The sequence below is a fragment of the Puccinia triticina genome, chromosome 6A (genome assembly GCF_026914185.1).
Source record: "Puccinia triticina chromosome 6A, complete sequence".
NCBI lineage: Eukaryota > Fungi > Basidiomycota > Pucciniomycetes > Pucciniales > Pucciniaceae > Puccinia > Puccinia triticina.
In genome coordinates, this window is record NC_070563.1 from 7350462 (window position 1) to 7371446 (window position 20985).

General features: G+C 48.8%; 4 protein-coding genes across 4 annotated transcripts; 1 reads left to right on the forward strand and 3 right to left on the reverse strand.

Moving 5' to 3' along the window:
- Positions 1-1198: 1198 nt before the first annotated feature.
- Positions 1199-3246, reverse strand: PtA15_6A834 (uncharacterized protein; the record flags this gene model as incomplete). Its single annotated transcript, XM_053170580.1, has 2 exons — positions 1199-2257; positions 2359-3246. The coding sequence occupies 2 exons, from the start codon at positions 3244-3246 to the stop codon at positions 1199-1201; spliced, it is 1947 nt and encodes a 648-aa protein (XP_053021757.1).
- Positions 3247-8199: 4953 nt separating this feature from the next.
- On the forward strand, positions 8200-10193 carry PtA15_6A835 (uncharacterized protein; the record flags this gene model as incomplete). Its single annotated transcript, XM_053170581.1, has 5 exons — positions 8200-8467; positions 8582-8864; positions 8933-9836; positions 9903-9987; positions 10162-10193. The coding sequence occupies 5 exons, from the start codon at positions 8200-8202 to the stop codon at positions 10191-10193; spliced, it is 1572 nt and encodes a 523-aa protein (XP_053021758.1).
- Positions 10194-14235: 4042 nt separating this feature from the next.
- Positions 14236-14548, reverse strand: PtA15_6A836 (uncharacterized protein; the record flags this gene model as incomplete). Its single annotated transcript, XM_053170582.1, has 2 exons — positions 14236-14282; positions 14320-14548. 2 exons carry the CDS (start codon positions 14546-14548, stop codon positions 14236-14238), a joined length of 276 nt encoding a protein of 91 aa, XP_053021759.1.
- Positions 14549-16171: 1623 nt separating this feature from the next.
- PtA15_6A837 (uncharacterized protein) lies at positions 16172-17288 on the reverse strand (the record flags this gene model as incomplete). Its single annotated transcript, XM_053170583.1, has 6 exons — positions 16172-16261; positions 16372-16453; positions 16558-16739; positions 16830-16904; positions 16980-17101; positions 17246-17288. The coding sequence occupies 6 exons, from the start codon at positions 17286-17288 to the stop codon at positions 16172-16174; spliced, it is 594 nt and encodes a 197-aa protein (XP_053021760.1).
- Positions 17289-20985: the final 3697 nt, after the last annotated feature.

Below are 20985 nucleotides of genomic sequence, written 5' to 3' on the forward strand. Positions count from 1 at the left end.
GACTCCATGTATTATATTTGTTTCAGCATTGGTCCTGTGATACTTCCTCATAAATTATGACAAGCTTCCCATTCACTTCTGAACAATCTATTAGTCATTTACTAATCCACATCTGACTCCCATCCACCCCAGAAAAACATAAAATCACAGCCTGGCACTCTCTGGAGAGTGTGTCAAAGTCTCCCCTGGTGTGCAAGCAGTTGACATGTGAGAACTCCAAGCAAGCTTGTGGTATTACACAATACTTTTCCAAGGCTTAATGTTGACCAAGCTTCAATGCACAGTCACTGTGCATCATGCACAGTGACTGTGCAGAGAAAGCTTGTTTGTGTTTGGGTGGAGTTAGAACAGCAGTTTCACAGCATTAACCTGCATCCCAATTACCAGAGCATCCCATGTGCTTTTTTTCAGAAACATTAAATCTCCGTGATGCACCTTTCTTTTTTGCTTTTTAAGCTTTTTTCCAAATGCATACACAAGCATTGTTCTCAACTGTGCTTGCATTCCCGCCCGTGCTATTGTTGGTGGACATTCAGTCAACCTGTACCCCTGAAAAACCACCACACCAGCTTGACAATGTCAGCAGAATGCTTCTTCATGCTCACAATCTACTTCCCTAAGCCTTGGGCATGTACTATTTAGGATTTACACTCTTGACAAGATTTGAGGAAACAAAAGTGAGATAGGAGCTTGAAGAGCACATTTCATTATGCATCTTCTGCTACTTGTAGTCTTCAATCAAGATTTTGTGTTTCATAAAACTGTTTTTGACTCAGCCTTTCTAGGCCATAGAGCACTTGAAACAGCACAACCCAATATGAGCTTCAAACACAGCTGAGTAATTTCCAAAGCAAGGATTTACGATTCTTATGGCTATTGAAGATTGAACCATTCTTTGGGATGACTTTTACTTGTTTTCTTTCTTCACTCTTACAAGCAAGTGCGAAATTGCTCTTGTTGGACACAGACACCTGTTGGGAATTGGATGGGAAGGGTCAAATGCAGAGACCCCAAAAAACTTGCTTGGAAAAAATGGAGTGGCTGGAATTTGCCGGCCAGGGGCATCCATAGATGATCAAGACATTTGACAAAACAGTTGAAAGAAAGAAAAGTGTAGTTTTTTATTAAAAAAAAAGGGATTTAAGAGGGACTTGACTTGGGATTTGAGTATATGCAGGTGGATGCTGAGGCAGCAATACTATGTTGGTTCATTTCCCCAGTTTTCAGCTTCTTCATTCCTCAGCATGAGCGTGAGTTGTTCATGAAGCCACAGATGCAACCTATTGGGCCAAAAGGAGGGGGGCGTATGTGTTGAACCGGCTATACGCTCGTTGCGAAGACGAGCATCAAGGGCCCTCATGACTGGCTGCAAGGGAGAAGTAGGCAGGGGAAGCGCTCGCAGTTGAAGGTCCGCTTCATGATCAAACGTGGTCCAACGGAAGAGCGAGACGATCTCCGACTTGAGTCTTCTGGGATAATTGCGGAGGTAGCGGCATGGCCTCGCAGGGACCAGTCCATGTGCCTGCTGGGCGATTTTATTCCAGCAGTTGCGTGGGCCAAAGAGATACAGCGTCAGGTCGCGCTTCTCGACTCGCTTGATATCCTTGGATTTGGGCGTGATTGGAATCGCTTGCGTGTTCAATTCGGCCAGTGCCCCCTTCCAGACCGAGGGATCTGATTCCCACGACGCAGCTCCCGCCGAATGCCGATCGCCTTCAAAGCACTCATCGACCAGCAGCTTCCTCAAGTATTCCATGTCGGCCTGGCGTCGATTGTCAGCCATTATTGCGTCCACGTGCTTGCTTCCATCCGATAGTACGTTCAAAATCCTGCTTTCAGGTCGCGTCAAGATCACCTTTTTGGGTCTCGTAGTCTTACTCTTCACCATAAACAGTTCAGGAAAGGTTGATTCACAGATGAAGTTCGAGATCCACAGAAACTTCCTCAATACTTGGCCCACCGATGGACGTCGAGGTTCCGTTGCCATCTCACTCATTTCCTCATGCCACAGGTTACGCCATACCAGAAGGATCCTTGCCCAGCTCTCAAAACTCAGTGGTTTCATCAATAATCGACAGGCAAACGGAATCAAGATCTTGTTCGAGTTGTGTAAATGTTCCAATACGTCACTGCCGGGAAAGTTCGACAGTGCTCGCTGAAAGTGGGTCGCCATGAAATACGCAGTCATCTTAGCCTCCGCGTCAATTCCCGGCGGTGGCGTCCATTCTCGGGTTTGCTTTGACAATTCATTCCAGAACTATGGATGCAGATTGGGTTGTGCGGTGGTCAGAGGATGCACAGATCTTTTAAGAGTAATCAAATTTGGTGACTCCGGGGCGAGAAGAAGGGCTGACTTACTTCTACTTGTTCACGTCTCGTTTTTGGCGTTGAGCCCGATCGAGGGCTTGGGGTGATCGCCATAGCCGCAGCTGTTTGTAACTCGTTCCGGTACACTGGGCCTGGCTCTTCGGGGTTCTCCTGGTCGAGTCGAGTTGCCAAGTTCGGCAAGCTGAGGCTCGCAACATCTGGGGCTAGCTGCTCTCTATCTTCGGCGGGAAGATGGTGATGATATCGATCATCATCATCATCGTCATCATTTGGGCTGCTTGGTCTTGGCCGGGTTGGAACACGGTCTTGCTCCGAAAGGATCTCGACCCGGGCTCGTTTGCGGCTGCTGGCGCCTTCCCCGGGGGCGATGGGAGCGTCTGGGCGAGGCTCTTCAGCAGCTGGCTGCTGTTGATTGTGGGCAGAATGGGAATGCTGGTCTGGATGGTGCTGCTCGGCGGGGGCGACTGGGCTCAGTGGACTGTTTGGCACATCGTCTTCCTCAGCAATGGTGCTCCAAGCTCGTTGGCGGTCGACTCTTGCTCCCCCCGGGGCGAGAGGAAACAGCGGCAGAAGCTCGTGATGATGGTGGCTTGACTGGGGTACAAGTAGGTTGTTAGCGGAAAGACCATCCGTTGACGCGTCGTGCGGGGGGTGTCCGGCAAGGGTGATTGCTGGTCCTGGACCCGGTGGCATATGGCCAGCGTCCGCTCGATTCCGGCCGTCACCCGCTCCCCCAGCAGAGAGAGGAAACAGCGGCAGAGGCTCGGCGAGCAAAAAGGGTTCCCGTGCCTCTGATCTTCTTGGCAGTGGGATGAAGTCGAGGCTGTTGGGGGAGTGGCCGATGAGCGGTTCGCACGAGACATGGCCAGCAGCCCAGACGGTGAGCAGCAGGGAAGCACACTGCCAGTGTGTCACCATTCTTGCTGGTCTTTGGTTTGAGCTGGTGCTGAGCAGGCGCTGGGGCTGGCGGGGGAGGGCCGCTGAAGACTGCAGTGGGCCTGAGCACCAGCCGTGTTTCCTGGGAGCTGAGATCTGTTTCCTCTTGGGCGGAGAAGGAGAAGAGTTTTGGGTGCCATTGGGTTGCCCTCATGTGTGTTTCTGTTTTGGTTCCACTGTTTCACTGCAGAGGGTTCTTCTTGAACTTCGCATGTTTGGATATTTTGCATTTCCCGGGGGGTCTCCTGGCTCCTCGGGGGGCTCCCCCATCTAACTTAGCTAATTCCCTCCTCGGGGGAGCGAAGCAACCTCCAAAGGAGGGACTTACGCGCTATGTGGACCCCGCGGCCTGAGAGAATTATGACTTTTGGTGGGGACTTTTTTAGAATCACTCTCCCTCATGAGCCTCTGCACCATTTTTGAAATTGTTTACATTTCTGGGATGGCCCAAGCTGTCCCTATCTTTCTACTATTTTTTCCCATCCTCAACACCTCTTGTTGAGCTGTAATCAGAGTTGTAACACTGCAAGAAAAACTCTAGAAACTGCTTGCAGTTGAGATGCAAGAGCTCAAGGCAAGCTGTGCCTCATGCAAGAATCAAGCACTGGTTGATTCAATTTCCATGCAAATTGCATAATTTATGCCAGAGATCCAAAATACTGAGTTGATACCTGTGCAAATTCCCCTTTCATGTGAAAATTCCCCTTTCATGTGCACATATCCCTTTCATGTGCACATACCCCTTTCATGTGCACATATCCCTTTGTATGTATTCACCCCTTTCATAATGTGTACATACCCTTTATGTGCACATACCCCTTTCATGTGCGTGTATGCCTTTCATGTGTGTGTATCCCTTTCATGTGCGTGTATGCCTTTCATGTGTGTGCATCCCTTTCATGTGCGTGTATCTCTTTCATGTGCGTGTATCCCTTTCATGTGCGTGTATCCCTTTCATGTGCATGTATCCCTTTCACAATGTGTACATACCCCTTTCATCATGCTTTCATGACCCTTTCATTTTTACATGTCCCCTTTGAGTTTTTTACATCCTTTTCAACCCTTTCATCATTCAGGTTTACATACCCCTTTGATGTTTACATATCCCTTTCATGTGAAAATACCCCTTACTGCACATACCCCTTTCATGCATACATACACCTTTCATCATGTGTACATATCCCTTCTATGTTTTAATACACCTTCTCACATTCCCCTTTCATGTGTACATATTCCTCTCATATGTACATATCCCTTTCATGTGTACATACCCTTTTTATGTTATTCTGGCTGGATTCAATGGCACATGGAGTGTTTTCTAAAAGCAAATAAAAGGGTGCTCAGGGGGATGCTCATTTGCAAGGTTGAACATTTGTCCCAGCCTACTGCATGAGCACTGTAGCGTGTTAAGCATTGAGATGCTGAACAAGGTACACACTGAAGGTGCACCAGCATGGAATTTGGGTGCTTGAATCCAGCTTGAGCTGAGGCTTGATTCAAGCTTGCTGCATCTCAACTGCAAGCAGTTTCTAGAGTTTTTCTTGCAGTGTAACATCATGGATTCCAGTTTTTGTACAGTGCAACATGTGTGATACGGGATATAGCCAACTAGATGAAGTTGCAAAAAAAGACATTTGAATGTCATTACATATCCCTAAAAATAGGAGAATAGGTGGAAAGATTCTCCTTGATGTTCTGCATCTTTTGTTCCCCTACAACTCAATCACACAATGTGATGTGATGAAGCTACACAGGATTGAAAAAGGCCAAGTTCATGATTCTCTCAGGCCGCAGGGTCCACTTAGTGTATAAGTCCCTCCTTTGGAGGGTCCCTGCAGGACGGCGTCCGCCCTCCACAAGGAGAGGGACTTGGTTAAGTTAGCTCCCCCATCGCCAGCCAGCGGCCAGCCCGAACTTAACAAAGTCCCTTGCTGCTGCGGGCTTGGGACTCGCAAAGCGAGCCTCCAACAGCCCTCGGCAGGAGGGACTTATACCGTACCTCCCCATCCTGGCGCACGGAGAATGGGATTTTCACCCCTCTTTTTATTTTCCCCTTTGTACATCTCTCATACCACAAACTTTTTTTTGTTTTTTTTGCTCCAGGTGAACATGCTACGGCTGAGACCTATATTTTTTTCCCTTTATGTACTGATACCAGTATGTCCTGAAAAATTAAACAAGACAAAAAACCTCAAGCCTGTTACCAAGTCTGCAACCCAGAATTGCGGAAATTAATCACAGAATGAGAGCACGGACTCTCTGTTTAATACATAGCGTGTTTCACACGCAGCTAGCTTGAGGATGACTGGAATCAACCGGTCATTGAGGGGACTTGACCCTCTCAATGACCAGTATGTTCCGGTCATCGAGAGGATAAAGCCCTCTTGATGAACAGCACAGTACTGGTCATCAAGAGGGTTGAGTCCTTCCAATGACCGGTCGATCCTGGTCATCGGGAGTGTCAAGTCCCCTTGATGACTGGCACAGACCGGTCATTGAGAGGGTTGTATCAACATTGTAACCGCTGTGCTGCACTACAAAAAGCGGTCATTTAGCGCAGCGCAGCGGTTACACCACTACGTCCCATGGGCATTTAGCAGAAGCGGTTGAAAAACCGCTTCCGCTAGCGCTAAATTTAGCGGGGTACTGCTTCATCCTGAGGGGCGGCAGCGTTAGCGCAGCCAAGCAAGCGCGCTAAAGCTGCAAAATAGCGCAGCGCAGCGCAAAACCCCTACATGGGCGCTTCCTGACCGCTAAACGCTGCACCCACTGCTATACGCTGCGGGAGCAGAAGCTGCGCAGATTCCAATCAGGGAGCGGCATATACCGGCATACCTAGTAGTAGTGGTTATAGTATACCCCGTCGACATCTCTGCTCGCTATCCTTGTTGAAGTCACTGCTTGGTGTCGACATCATGGTTGGGTCTCAGCAATCTGCCATACCACTGTCTACACCACCTGAGAGGAAGAGGATGATGACTGGATGAATATTTTGCCACCCAAAGAGCCGGACAAAATCGACAAGGCAATCCAATCCAACCTCAAGAGGCTAAGGCAGGAGGCCTTACAGGTTAATTGGGACTCGCTTCTTGACAGCTTGCACGCGAATTATTTGACTCAGAAAATGCACACAAAAAACTGGACCACAACTAAATCATACAACACATTCAACTCATGTGAATGCATGCCCCAGAGGAGAACCATTGATCTAATTGATGTTTATGGTGAATTGATTAATTATTTGCTTCCAAATGTTGATTGAGCGCTGTATCAGCAGTCATATGTGGATCTGGAAAAAAATCAGGCTGGAAGGAGTATTCTCGGATTGCCAAAAGGTTATTGACGAGGCGCGGAGTAACCCAAAATTTTAAAGGTACAAAACAAAACCTAAATCTAAATCTAAACAACCCAACAAAAAAAGTGCTAGTTTAATTTTTTATTATCTTTTCTTGAATCATTTTTTCTTGAGCTCTGTCCCCTCTAAAAACCTACAAAAAAATCTTGATTATTGATAATTACTTGTAGTTTAAAAGTTTTTTTCCCCAGTGTATGTAGATTAGCGCTTTATTGCCGCTGCGCTACCGCTGGAATCAGCGGTTTTACGCTGCGCTACCGCTGATTTTAGCGGTTGGCCGCTACATGGCCGCTTTTTTCAGCGCGCTAAAATACACTTTTTTTCTTGGGGATCTTGGAAAGCGGAAGCGGCAGCGGTTTGACCGCTACACTGCAGCGCAGCGCAGCAGTGCCAAAAACCGCTGCGCTAACCGCTTCGCTGCGCTTTCTGCAGCGCAGTGGTTACAACATTGGTTGTACATATACTCTCGATGGCCAGTCTGCATTGGCCATTGAGAGTGTTGAGTCCCCTCGATGACCGGCACAGACCGGTCATTGAGAGGTTCTACATATCCATTCGATGACCGGTCTGTACCGGTCATCCAGGGCGTTGTATATATCTCTCTTGATGACCGGTCTTTACCGGTCATCCAGAGGGCTATGCAGTCTCGATGGCGGGTCTGTGCCGGCGATCGAGGGCTCAGAGGCTTGACTGTAAGTCAAAAAAAAAAGTATATGTAAAGTGTGTGAGCACGGACCTCCACGCCGGACCCCTTCTGTTACTCGGCTTTGGTAAAATCCAAGTTTTTATTTACTTTGATAATTTATTTCTCTGTGAAGGAATTGTGTGACTTAACTCAGATTGTATCCAATGACAGGCAAGAAGCAAGGCTATGTGCCAAGCAAATTTTCAAAGTATAATGTTGAGAGGGCAACAAACTGTGATGGTTTGAATAAACCACCCAGCCAAACCCAGATTCTAGGCTCTGCGAAAGGGGGTCCCTCCTGCCGAGGGCTATCGGGGGCTTGCTTCGCAAGACCAGCCGCCCGCAGCAGCGAGGGGCTTGGGTTAAGTTCGCGGCCAGCCCCACCCCTCCATATCCAGAAAAAAATAAAATACATATCCTCAGCAACACCAGCAGCACCCCAGCCAGCCATCCGCCCACGTAAGTCCTTCCCTGCTCGCTCGCCCTGCCTCCTGCTCTCCTCCACGCCCAGCCTGTGCTTCCCTCTCTCCCATCCCTTCCCCCGCTCACACCACTCCCTCTCCCACAACACACCCGAACCACCCACCCGGACCCACCCGCCCAACGCACCCGGCCGGCACCCTCCCATGTCCCATCCCCCCCTCCTCCCCACACCATCCGGGACGCGTCGGTTTTCCATTTTCATCAACCAGCTGGACCAAGACAAGCTGACCCGTGCTGACCCACCGAGCGAGCCACTACCCCCTGAAAAAACAGACCCCAGAAAAAAAAAAAGCACCCCAACTAATCTCTCTTCAATCTTCCTGTTCCCCTGTTTCCCCGGTTGATCTATCTTTTTTTATAATAAAAAAAAAAAAAAAAAAAACACCATCAACTTATTTAAAAAAAAAAAAACATGTCTACCGCTGCGCCTGTGACCAACAACAACGAAGCCAGCCGAGCCAACCATACCACTTCCCCCCAGATCCGCAAGCGCTCCCGATCGAACTCTGGTGCGAGCATCGGCACGGGCCAGAAGCGACAGAACCTCGAAAACGGCGAGCATCAGCAGCAAGACCACCACCATCCGCCCCTCAAACAGGAAGAGCCCGAGCCGACGCAGCCCCAGGTCAATGTCGGCATGACTTCAACCGCCCCGGCTGCAGCACCCGCTGCCTCACTGGGTAAGCCTGGCTGGCTCGGCCCAGATGACGCTTGCCTCTCGGTCTGGATTTGAATATACTCCGCCGACTTGGCTCATCCAAACCCGATTGATTAACCCAATCTTCATTCAACAGCAGGCGCACCGCAGTCCACCGGCAACAGCACCGGAGCCAATGGGGCCCTGCCATCCAGCAATGGCGGCCCCCCGCCACACGAATCAGCCGACATCCCCTCCCTCTCTCACGACCCTAACGCCCGTTCCGACTCCCAATCCCAGCCATCCATGGGCCTCCAACACCAAGGCACCTCTTCCCAGCAGCAGGCCGCCGCCCATCCCGTCGCGGCCACCCAAACCATCCAGATGCGTGCCCTGATCGTCACCCAAGACGCCAGTATCATCATCGGCAAAGGTGGACGGTAAGCCCTTCCTCCGATCACATCCTCGCTCGAACCACCGTCAACTGATCCACCCACCACACACACAGTCATATCAACGAGGTCCGTGAGAAGTCGGGTGCCAGAGCGACGATCTCGGAGGCCGTACCCGGAAACGCCGAGCGGATCTTGAGCGTGGCCGGTCCGTTGGATGCGGTATCGAAAGCGTTCGGGCTGATTGTCCGAAGGATCAACGACGAGCCGTTTGATGTGCCCTCAGTGCCGGGATCGCGTGCGGTGACGATCCGGTTTATTGTTCCGAATTCGCGGATGGGCTCGGTGATCGGGAAGGCGGGGAGCAAGATCAAGGAGATCCAGGACATGAGCGGGGCGCGGGTGCAAGCATCGGAGGCCCTGCTGCCGGGGAGCACCGAGCGGGTGCTCTCGATCTCGGGCGTCGCCGATGCGGTCCACATCGCGGTCTACTACGTCGGCATGATCCTGGTCGACAACCAGGAACGGATGCCGCCCAACACGAGCTACCGACCCGGCGGGGGCGGGCCGAGCGGTGGGGGGAGTCAACTTGGCCATTCGGTCGGCCACGGCGGCGGCGGCGGCGGTGGCGGACAACTGGGCCACCACCACATGGGCGGACGCGTGCCTCCTGGAGGAGGAGCCGTTGGACCGGTAGGCGGCGGAGGCGGAGGGTACGGGCCGTACGGAGGCGGAGCCGGCCCAGGCGGGATCCCCCACGCCCACCATCTGCACCACAACCTGCACCACCCCGGGCCTCCCTCGGCCGGCGGGCCTCCCGGCGCCGGCCCCGGCGGATACCCCAACCCGGCCCACCAACCCGGCAGCCAGACCCAGCAGATCTACATCCCCAACGGCTTCGTCGGCGCCGTCATCGGCAAGGGCGGCCAGAAAATCAACGAGATCAGGCAGGCTTCCGCCACCCATATCAAGATCATGGAGCCTGGCGAAGGTGGCCAAGACTCGAGTGCGAACGAAAGGGTGAGCAGCCGTCCATCCACTTCATCCACACCCCTACCAGATACTTATCCCTCTTCCTGCTGCCAGTTGGTCACTATTACCGGTCAACCGATGAACATCCAGATGGCCGTCTCCCTCTTGTATCGTCGCTTGGAAGCCGAAAAACTCAAGTGTACGTCTGTCCACCCCCCCTTCCTTCCTGGGATCCACGGCGATCACCAATGCTGATCTCCTTCGCTTGCTTTACCCCCGCGTCACGTCATGTTTTCGAATAATTGCCCGCATAATGTTCCATCCACCCACTCGACATCCCCCATTTTTTTGTTGTTGTTTGAGGTTGATGTAGTCGAAAATCCTGGAATGGCAGGCGGACTCTAAAAGAAAAAAGCTTACGCACACTACCACACATACATATATATCGATGTAACACGATCCTACATACTTGACATATATTACGGCTCCAATGAATCACTCACAATACTACTCCTTCTTAATATCCCTTCGTCTGAATATATGCATCCATCATGGTATATGAAGGGCACGGTGGGGATGTCGCGAGACAGTCGCTGGCAGCTATCGACCGGCAAACAAACCAATCTTGATGGTCGGCTGTGGTTGCGAGTCACGAGATGTTCAATGCGCAAGAGTCGTTGCTACATATCCCTTCGTTTTGGGGTCGAACTTGAGAGGAACAAGTGGATCCGGGCTACCTGGTGTACTGTATGCTCCAATCAATTTGTTGATGTCGGATCATAATGGATCAGCTCGTGTATGGACCAATGCCACTCGAGTTCTGCAAGACCCCCTGCCTGTTGAATAGCGCCTATTTTCCCCCATTGACCGGTTATACATTGGAATCAAGCAGCAAAGGGAGCTCCCAAGACAGCTATGATGTGTGTAGGCAACGAAAAAAACCCTATTATGCCTGCAGGGGTACATACATCACATTCCACTAGAGAAGATCCCCCATCCCCAGCGCGCAATAAAAAATGTTTGCACACCCAAAGGTGCCAGCCGCCACCCAGTTGAAGCAATCTCTGGCTGGAACTCAAGTCTCAAGACCCGCCTTGATTGGGGCATGCCGCTGGTGCTTTTCCCCTTGTGCCTGGAAAGATGTGTTATTTCAGCTCGCTGTTTTTTTTTTTCTTTGTTTAGCATACATTTCTACTACTAGTCAAGATAAGAATACGGTTATAAAGTTTTGAATTATCAAATTTGGTCCTATATCCATAGTTTGAGTATGTTGCCCCAGAAATACTTGCTCATTGAGTCTTTCCAGGTCTTTCCCTCATTGACTCTTTTGTTCATTCCTCACCAGATTTACAGTCTTGCGTCTCTGCCAGACGCTCTATTTCAGATAACGGTGTGGTGAGCAAAAGTGTCCACTGCGCAGAATTGGCAGGACACCGCTGCTACAAGGTTGTTCCCGGATAGAGTTGGGTGATCTGGAGAACTCCGCTCCGCTCCGCAAGGGAGTAGTGAGACGCAATAACCATAATAAATCAGGTAAAATAACGTATAAATAACCGCAAACACATAGAAAACTGCCGTAAATACAGTAATAATCACGGTTGAGTATTAAAGAATCCATTTCAAGAATAATAATTGTAAAGAAAAATGTCTGAGTCCTGGGGGGGAAACTCCCTCCCCCCCCCCCCCCTCTGTAGAAAAGGAAAACATGAGAGAAAGAAAAACATCCTCCTCCTCACGCAATCTGCCAAGCCACGCTCCCACAACCACACACAAAATCTGTCCATTTCTCTTTCACGCGGATCTCCTGTCAACTTTGCCGCATGTCATTGCCCACCATTGGACTTCTCTTGCCATAGCTTCCTCGCCCTGTAAGCTTGGTGAGCGAGCTTCACTAATGGGGGCACGAGGGCAGGAACGAGGCACGGGCGGGGCGCAACACAAGGTCTCAACCTTGGAGGGGGCACTTCTGGAACCTAACTAGGGATGCATTGCAAGCTAGTCCAGGGGAAGTGTCAGTACTTCCCTGTATATACAACAGAGAGAAGAAAGAGAAGAGGAGGGGTTGGGTGCTCACCTAGTCCAGGGGAAGTGTCAGTACTTCCCTGCTGGACTAGGAGGGCGCAGGCCGGCGAGGTCTAAGAACTTGGTCGGAAGTGGTTTGGTGACACCCTCGTGAATCCTTTGGTGAGGTTTCGGGGTGCAAGCTCACACGCCCCTCTACAACACCAGGATCCCACATGCCACCTCTACCCCAGTGTGAAGCCCCTGCGCACCGCAAGGTTTCACAAGAGATATCACAAGCCTCCCTCTCACTCAACTACATATTCTGGTCCTCCCACACTTCCTAGCCGGCAGGGATCCCTGACTCACATCTCTCCCGGCTAGGTAAGCCTTCTTCTCATTTTACCTTTTCCTAGTTGTCCTCCTCCTCCTATGCTACTTTTCATTTACTTACAGACCTGACTCACATCTCTCCCGGCTATACTTGTTCCCCTCATATCTGCAATTACAGCCACGTGAAATAGAGCTTTGCCTTGGGGTTCCCTCCCTGTGCCCCACTTGACAAACAGTGAAGGACTCCCAATTGGAGTCCTTGCACCCAGCTACGCACACTGACATAGCCCGCTTTGGCTGCCACGGCTTCCCCAGGTTACCGTCGCTACTAGCCAGTCCGCGCCGGCCTGCTTAAGTCAATTCCAGCTCTGCAGCCGCCGCGTTGTGTACAATCACCCCACGCTCCGCCTTAAAGGACATCCTCTGCACCAGCCTTGCAGAACCGCAGGACCGTGCGGTCATTTTGCAACCCAAATTTACCACTACAACAGTCCTTTGTTGGCCGCATGTCGGAGGCAGGTGAGTCATTGGCTAACTCAACCAAGTACCTCTCTATGTGGAGGGGGCACACCATCCCCCAGGGACCCTCCAAAGGAGGGACTTATTTGCTCCGTCAACCCCATGGCCTGAGAGAATTTCAAAATGGCAATTTTTGATTTTTTGTAACAGCACAATTTCTCATTGAGTGACTAGGTAAAAGGGAAACAAAATATAAAGATCATGGTGGATCTTGCTGCATATTTTTCAATTGTTTTGAGGCCTTGAGGGGCACTCAACTTCCTTTTTTACAACACCATTGAGGGTGCTTCTCATTGTATGACACCTTTTGCACTGTACACAATCCAACACATCAAATATTACAAAGTATATTGCTGATCAAGGAGAAGGGTTGGTGGTAGATGAGTATAGTACATAGATGAGGACAGCTTAGATGGTCCCAGAAATGAAAACTAGGAGGAAAAGGATCTAGAGATGAGTGTGTGAGGTTGATCATGAAAACCCCCCCACCAAAATTTGAAATGCTCTCAGGCCACCGGGTCAACATAGCACCCAAGTCCCTTCTTTGGAGGTTGCTTCACTCCCCAAGGAGGGAATCAGCTAAGTTAAAGTCATGGGGGGAAGGACTTATTTACAGATTGGTCTGTGTCTGCTGGGACATGCCTAGAGGTCTAAGTACAGGGCTCAATTGGTAAGTTAAGTTTTGAGTTTAATATTCTTATGGGTACATTTCAAGATCACTTTCTCTGAATTCCATGACATCTGTGATTTTTTTGCCTGCTCTATTATGATTCTATTCTCTCAGCGTTAAAACCACTCACTCTGTCCTGCTTGGCCAACTCTGAGTGAGGCTGGCAGTGCTTATTGAGTTTTTTTTTTCAATTGTATCTTTCCTTTTGATATAGTGCATCAAGCCTGTCTGGGCACATGCACAAGTTCGGGGGTGAAAAGCCCAAGCACACTTGGCCCAAGCTTGTACACGAGTCCGCGTTGGATTGGTGGTTTTTCTCTCTCTAAAAGCCACCAAAAATACAGTTTTTGCTTTTTGGAGACCAAAATCAGGCATGGTATGCTCATGATGTGGATCTTCATCCATGTCAAAAACATTTCTGAATTTCCACAAAATGCAGAGACCAATTTTTTTACAAGAAATTTGTTGTCCAACTAGAATTTGGAGTTTTTTTTTTTTTCTTTCAAACTTGACTGTTTCATGTGTAACCCTTGAAGGTTGACTGTACTGTCCCATAACCATACACATAAAATTTTTGGACATGTTTTATCAGTGAGAGACTTATTTATAAAACAAAGAAATGACTGGTGAGTTCAATATTTTGACATTTTGGTGTTTTTAGAAAATTCCCTCTGGATCCAATTTTCAAAGTTCTCCCATAAAAATTGGATGAGGACCTCCGCAGGGTCCTGAGCTACACCCTGCACTAGTTTACATCTTTGCGGAGTGCGATGCAAGGGAGGTGGGGCCCACAAAAAGTGTGTTACACCAAAACCGCTCAAACGTGACCCGGTTACATTGCCACATTAGGACGGTTCACGTAGGGCTGAAATCAGCAAGACCAAAATAAAGTTTATCCCACGGTCCCAAACTTGCAAGCTTTTTCTACATATGCAAAGATGGAACATAAATCAGTTTTTGATTGGAATAGCCTACAAAACAGCGCAAATAATATCAAAGGAAACTTACCGAGCTCTTCGTGATTGGAAAGCTTTGATGTCTTTGAGTTCTGAGTATTGTCAAGGTTGGTCCCTAAGGTTCGGTCATCAGAATCGTCCAGTTGAACAATCTCCGAGTGTGAGTGACTTGATCGTGCTAAATGGGAGCGCTGTTTAGATTGTTGGTTAGAATTCTGGGTACTGATTTCGGAGGAAGAAGGTGATGAAGGCGGTCGGCGCTTCTTGCTGCTACCGGCCATGGTGGTGGTGATTGTGATAGAGGGTGAAGCTGGGTGGTCAGGAGTTAGGGAGGACATGTACATATACCCTCTGCCCCCGCTGGAGGCCCCTGAAGGGCGGGTACCCGTCCAGGTACCCAGGTACCTGCCTCAAATTTCCAGGATTTCAGACACCCGCACCCTCACCTGGCACCCGTGGGCGGGTACCCGTCACTGATGGCGGGTACCCGCTGTGGAACTACTCAATGGGGAGAATAGAGCTTGGAAGGGAAATGTATAGCAACACTAGTACTAATGTAAGCTATGCAAGGGTGCTGATGAGGCTGCCTTCTTGACTAATGCTGAGGGGATGAGAGTAACACTAAGAAAAAGAAGAAAAGGTGTGGCTGATTTCTACTTGATCTTAGGAGCTAGTACTATGAGCTGACTACTGACTACTGAGGGTGAGAGTGTTGGAGCAATGGTTGAAGGGGGGGGGAAAGCAATTGGCAATGGTTCAATGGCAATGGGTCGATGAGAATGGGCACTATAATTTCTGTATCTAAAATTCTTTATAAATTCTGCATAAGGTACAAGTGAGGGAGGAAGGACAGTTCTTATATGAAGGAAGGATGAGCACAGACGATGTGGAGTTCTGGCTATGGGAATGAAGGTTATACAACTGGGGAAAGGGTTCTGGCTATGGGAATAAAAGCTTGTACAAATGGAGAAGGTGATGTGAACAGAGTAACTACTTGTAATGATGAGCACTACTGAAAGGGATAAGCACAGATCCAATGATGTAATGTGTACAATAGACATAGTACATAATGAGCAATATATGTAAAGGGTTTAGTATGTGAGAATATATCTGTGAAAAGAATGTGATGTAATGATTCAGCTAAGTTACTAATGAAATGAGTATTGTAACGAATGAAGACTGTAGGTTTTCTGTAAGTCTTATATCCTTTATAACTATTGAACCATTGAAGATAAGGGGGTACTATGTGTGAGTGACTATAGGTGAAATTTGGCGTAGAATCTGAATATACAATAATAATGAGTTATTTGTGAAGGGTTATGGGTAAATGGGCAATGTAATGATGAATATATGTAAAGGAAAGCAATAAAATACTACTTATGGTTTGGAATGGAGCACCACACCGCCCACGGGTGCCGGGTACCCGCCGACGGGTACCAAGTGACATCTCTAATCCTATCTGTCCTTGCTAAACAAAAGAAAATTATTTTCCCTCTCTTTTTTTTGGATCCAGTCAGGTGTTACAAGTGCATAGTGCACACATCTGCAGATGGATTTGGTTTGAAAACTTTTGAAAACTTAATCTTCTTAATATTCAGTCAAACAGCAATAATGCAAAAAAGTAATTACAAGTATGCATATCATCAAATTCAAAAAGATAAAACAGAATGTAGATACATTTAGTTGAAAAGTAAATGCCTTCCACTAAAAAACATGCCAATAAAAGAATAAAACATGGCAATTTATACAAATTATCATTTGAAAAGTCAAGACAAACTCAACAAAATGTCAATTACCAATTGGATAGTATCCCAATTTCTCTGGAATCAATCCTACATAAAAAAAGAATAGGAGATAAATCAGGCTGAGGATTATCTAGCCTGTTCATCCAATGTTCTTTCAAATCATGGCTCTATACGGATCTTCTTGGCGACGGCATATGCGTTCAAATCTTGATAGTCTTTGGCGGTACATTTGATACAAAGCCTGGTAACCTGCAATTCAACAGCATATCCACGTAGGATATTTTGATGCTGATTAGGTTCAAAGATCCACGAGTACTTATATCTTCTTAAGTGGAAAACAGTAATAAGTTTCCGCTGACCTTGGTAAACATTTCAGTCAATTTTTCAGATGATGAATCACCGGCCAGGACTCGAATATGCAAATTGAGGAAGTTTTGTGCTCTACAGCGTGAACCAGGTTCTGGTTAGCTCAAGAAACAGCACATAGATCTGTTCACTTTCGAACTCGAAAGTATAGCGGTAAGCGAAAAAGAAATTGGTCTCACCCTTTCACCATTTGAATTGCATCTTTGTAATTGTTGCTTCGCACAGCAGCATTCATAGCGCCATACAATTTCCCATATATATCGAGTACTGCTTCTTTCTCTTTTGGCACAACACCAAAAGTTTTCAACGCAAAAATCGTCGATGGCAGGTTGGACGTGTGAAAGCCGATATCCTTTGACGACTGTTGGGTATAAAGATACTTGTCGACTTGTTCAGCTTTCTATTTAATGACCACTTCATCATCAAAATGAGTGAGCACTCGATGACTTACAAAACTAAATTTTTGTGTGCCAACTTGGATGTATATATCAGGAATGTTTAGGAGAGGGGTGGCTAGCTTGATAGTCTGGATATGTTTCGAGGTCAGATGAATTGTCTGGGTGGTGGTTAGAAAAAATTGTTGACGTGTAATGCTGCTTACCGTGTCGCATTGTACTGCTTTTTCATCGTAGACTATGGTGCGAGGAAGCGGGAAATTGGGTCCAGTGATAAAACAGGGAGGAGGCGGAGTCGTCTGAGCCAATACTTTCAAAAAGCTCCCAGCTACTCGTGCGAAATGAATGATAATCCGCAGAAAAAATCATCCAAAGCACAACAGAGGATAGAAGAATATCGGAAATCAGTATGGAATCCACGCTTAATGTGTATGTGAATCAAAAAGAGGAAATAAAATTTTAGACCAATAACCTAAGAGCAATACTGAGACTTGAACGTTGAAACGGGATTTCATTTTGGGCGGGTCACAAAAATCCACCACTGCGAGAGTTCTTTGAGATGTGTAGGTATCGGGGATTCAAGTAGAGGCTGTAGTTTGTTTGCAAACTACGTCATTTTAATCATAATCATATCAGTCACTCCTTCTCAGAAAGTAGGATCAAAAGCTTAAACCACTGAAGAGAAGATCCCTGCTCACTTGGACTAAAAACTTGACAGTTATACAACAGAAAGTTATTTAAGTAACGATCACAGATTTTTATTGAAATAGGTACAGTGCGTTTGTGTGTCTGCGGGGCAGACGGCCGACGGTACAGGCACCTTTATAGGGAGCCCTCCAAGCGAATCGGGTTGTTGTCCAACCTTTTTTCACCGTCGCCGAAGCTTGATGTTTCTCTCTTCGAACTGAACATGTTGCCTCTTCAAGACGCGGATTTTGGTAGACTAGAGTTACCGCTTCAAGACGCGGATTTCGGTAGACTAGAACAACACATAGTCAAACCACCAGCGGAGAGAAACCTGGACTCGGTAACGCTGCAGACTCAAATGAACAACGAACGCCAATCTGTGCGTCTTTGTGAATGTCGAGGAGCGGTTGGCTGTTTCGATGTACCCGGATATTTCTGACCCCTTAGCAATGTCAACTGGGTGGTGCTGTAAACGGTCGTCGAAGAGCAGACTGGGTTCTAACTTCTCTGATCATCGGCTCTCCGAGTATCATAGATTTCGGCTCGGTCTCTTGACTGCATTTTTCATCTTCAGCGATGAGGAAAATGAAGCTGGCTTGATGGCTACCAGCTTCAACTGTCAGGGATCACCTAGTTTCTCGCCCGGTTACAAAATCTACCACAATTGCAGAGATTGACTGCTCGGACGGACTTTAGGGGGTTTCAAAATTGATCCAGGAAGCGTTCCAGGTCGGAGTTTCCAGGAAAAATGAGCGACTTGGAACGCTTCCTGCGGACCTGATCTCCTTCTTCCTATGCCCTTCCAGGACATCCAGGAAATCAGGAAATCAGGAAATTAAAAGAGGACAAAAGAGGATAAATCCCACCTTTCTTCTCAAACCCCGGACCCCCGCCTTTTTTTTCGACACCCCTACATCATCTTTCCCACCACCTCACACTAACTTCGAGCGAATTTTTGTACACCGCCCGCCATGCTAGAAAATACCTCCCGCTCAACAGTAATATCAAGCAGTCAAGACTCAACCCAGAGGAGTCCCTCCCGGTCGACAGCCATATAAGGCAGTTGGCCGGGAGCAGTACCTCCCGGTCGACAACCACATACATACAAGAGCCGACCGGGAGGAGTCCCTCCCAGTCAACAGCCATATAAGGCAGTTGACCGGGAGCAGTACCTCCCGGTCGACAACAACATACATACAAGAGTTGACCGGGAGGAACCGGGAGGAGTCCCTCCCGGTTGACAGCCATATCGAGCAGTCATCCGGGAGGGACTGGAGCAGTAGTACAGTACCTCCCGGTCGACAGCCATATAAGGCAGTCGACCGGGAGCAGTACCTCAAGGTTGACAGCCATATAAGGCAGTCGACCAGGAGCAGTACCTCCCGGTCGACAACCACATACATACAAGAGTTGACCAGGAGGAGTCCCTCCCGGCCGACAGCCATATCAAGCAGTCATCCGGGAGGGACTTCTCCCGGTCGACTGCCTTATATGGCTGTCGACAGTCCATTCTCACACTGCTCCAATCTGGACAGATTCGGGGAGCGCGTTGTCGTTAGCCTGTGGCTTGCCGACGTCGCGTCCCCTAGCCTAGACTGCGTCCCACTTTTAGTGGGGTTTAGTCTAGGCGCTGTGTGGGCCGGGGGGGGGGGGCTGCCACCCGGGGCCGGGGGTGTCTTTGGGTGTGGCACCATCCGAAGATGGTTCCCAAAGACCCCATCAGACCGAGTGGGGATCAAAGAGCCCCCCGAGCAGAAACAGAGCAGAAGGAATGCACAGGGAAGAAGGGGGTCCGTACAGACCCAGATGCTCAGACTCGGAAGCCTGAGCCCTGCGTACACTCTTAACTTCCGTCGATGCATCCTCTCGCTAGTCTCGTCCACGTTTGCCATTTTTGGGCGTGTTATAATCTGGGTTGGTTAAATTGCTCCCAGCCTTGCCTGGGTTGGTTCTTATTTTTTTTTTTTTTTTTTTTTTTTACGTGTTTATACGTTTTAACACTGCCACCGCGTCGAGCAAGTCTTGTTCCGAGTACTTCCGGATGTACAGTAGATACGCATTTGATTTCCATCTACCGATGGTGCAGATTTCTCCGGTGGAGATCCCTAGTGCAAAGCGTAGTGAGGCGCCTCCGACTCGGAAGGAGTGGCCTGTTATTCCGGCGAAACCCCCGAGCTCCCAGACAGAGTGTGCGACCCGTGTGACTCTTCCCCTAGTCAGGTGTCGTCTCGCTCCGTCGAGGTAGTAGCCAAACAGCGAGGTGATATTCCCGCCTGCTTTGTGTAGCCGACGCAGGACCGCTCGCACCGGGCATAGTTTGTTCGGTTGCCTGTTCAGCACTATGGATTGGGATTCCCCAGGGGCCCCAGTTTTTGTGTCCCTCAATACCAGCGTAATTGAGTCCGCTGACGATATTTGAACGTCTGTTGTCATTAACGAGGTTGAGAGGTCTAGTGGTCCGCTCTGTGTGTCGTACGTCAGCTCCGCTAAGCGTGCCAGTCCCCAGAATGCTACAATTGCGAGGTCCGCAATAGTTCGGGATTCGTCGTCCTTGTCTTCCAGTTGTTCCACTAGGAATAAGAGGTGGCGGATGTGCACTGCTCCTTTTGGTGGTCTCTCTGGCTCCGTTGCGTCTTGCCTTGCCGCGGCCTTAAGCATCAATTTCACATGATGCTCGATTACGTCTGGGTACCTTAGCTTGTGGTAGGTGTGCCACGCGTGGATGCCGTGCAAGTATCGTTCCAGCGATTTAGCCGAGATATCGGTTGACAGGGGGATCAAGCCGTTTCTGCCAGCCCAGAAGCAAAATCCATAAATGTCTTCGTCTGTGGCCGGTAGTCGGAAAGGTTTGTCCGAGTGCTGTTTCTTGTACTGAAGAAATTTCTTCACTGCAGCGTTATATGTTTTCAGGGTGTTCGGTTTCCATCCTTTGAGGACAAACTGTTGCGATAATGTGGGGTTGAGTTCGTCTGCCCCATTTGAGAGGAATTCTTTTATCTTGTCTAGGTCCAGCATCGTCTTCGGTCTTGGGAAGGTTGCTGGTGTGGGAAGGGTTTTATGTCTCCCGCCCGCTTGCGCTCTCTTGGTCCATTGGGGACGTGTTTCGGGCCCTTCTGAGGGCCCCTGTCATGTTCGGGCCCCTGTCATGTTCCAGTCCCCTGTAAGGGTATTATCACCGCCCACTTTCCAATCCCCTTTCTCGAGGGGGCTTGGGTGTTATGGCTCCAAGTTTCCTCCCTTCCTCCGTTGTTTTTTTTTTTTTTTTTTTTTTTTTTTTTTGGAAAGTGCCGACTCGGCGAGTCTGTGGGCCTAAGAAGTATTCATTACTCTTAAGGCAATTTAGCACTCCACGATCTGCTCTAAAACAAGCGCAAGATCACTGGGGATGGAGATAGTCACTATATCTTTGGGGTTAGAGAGTGATCGGTCTCCTCTGGAGAGGCCGTCGGCTTGGTTGTCTGCAGAGCAGACTCTTTTCGCCAGGATGTCCAGTTGTTCGCTGATCAGGAGATCCTGAATGGTCTT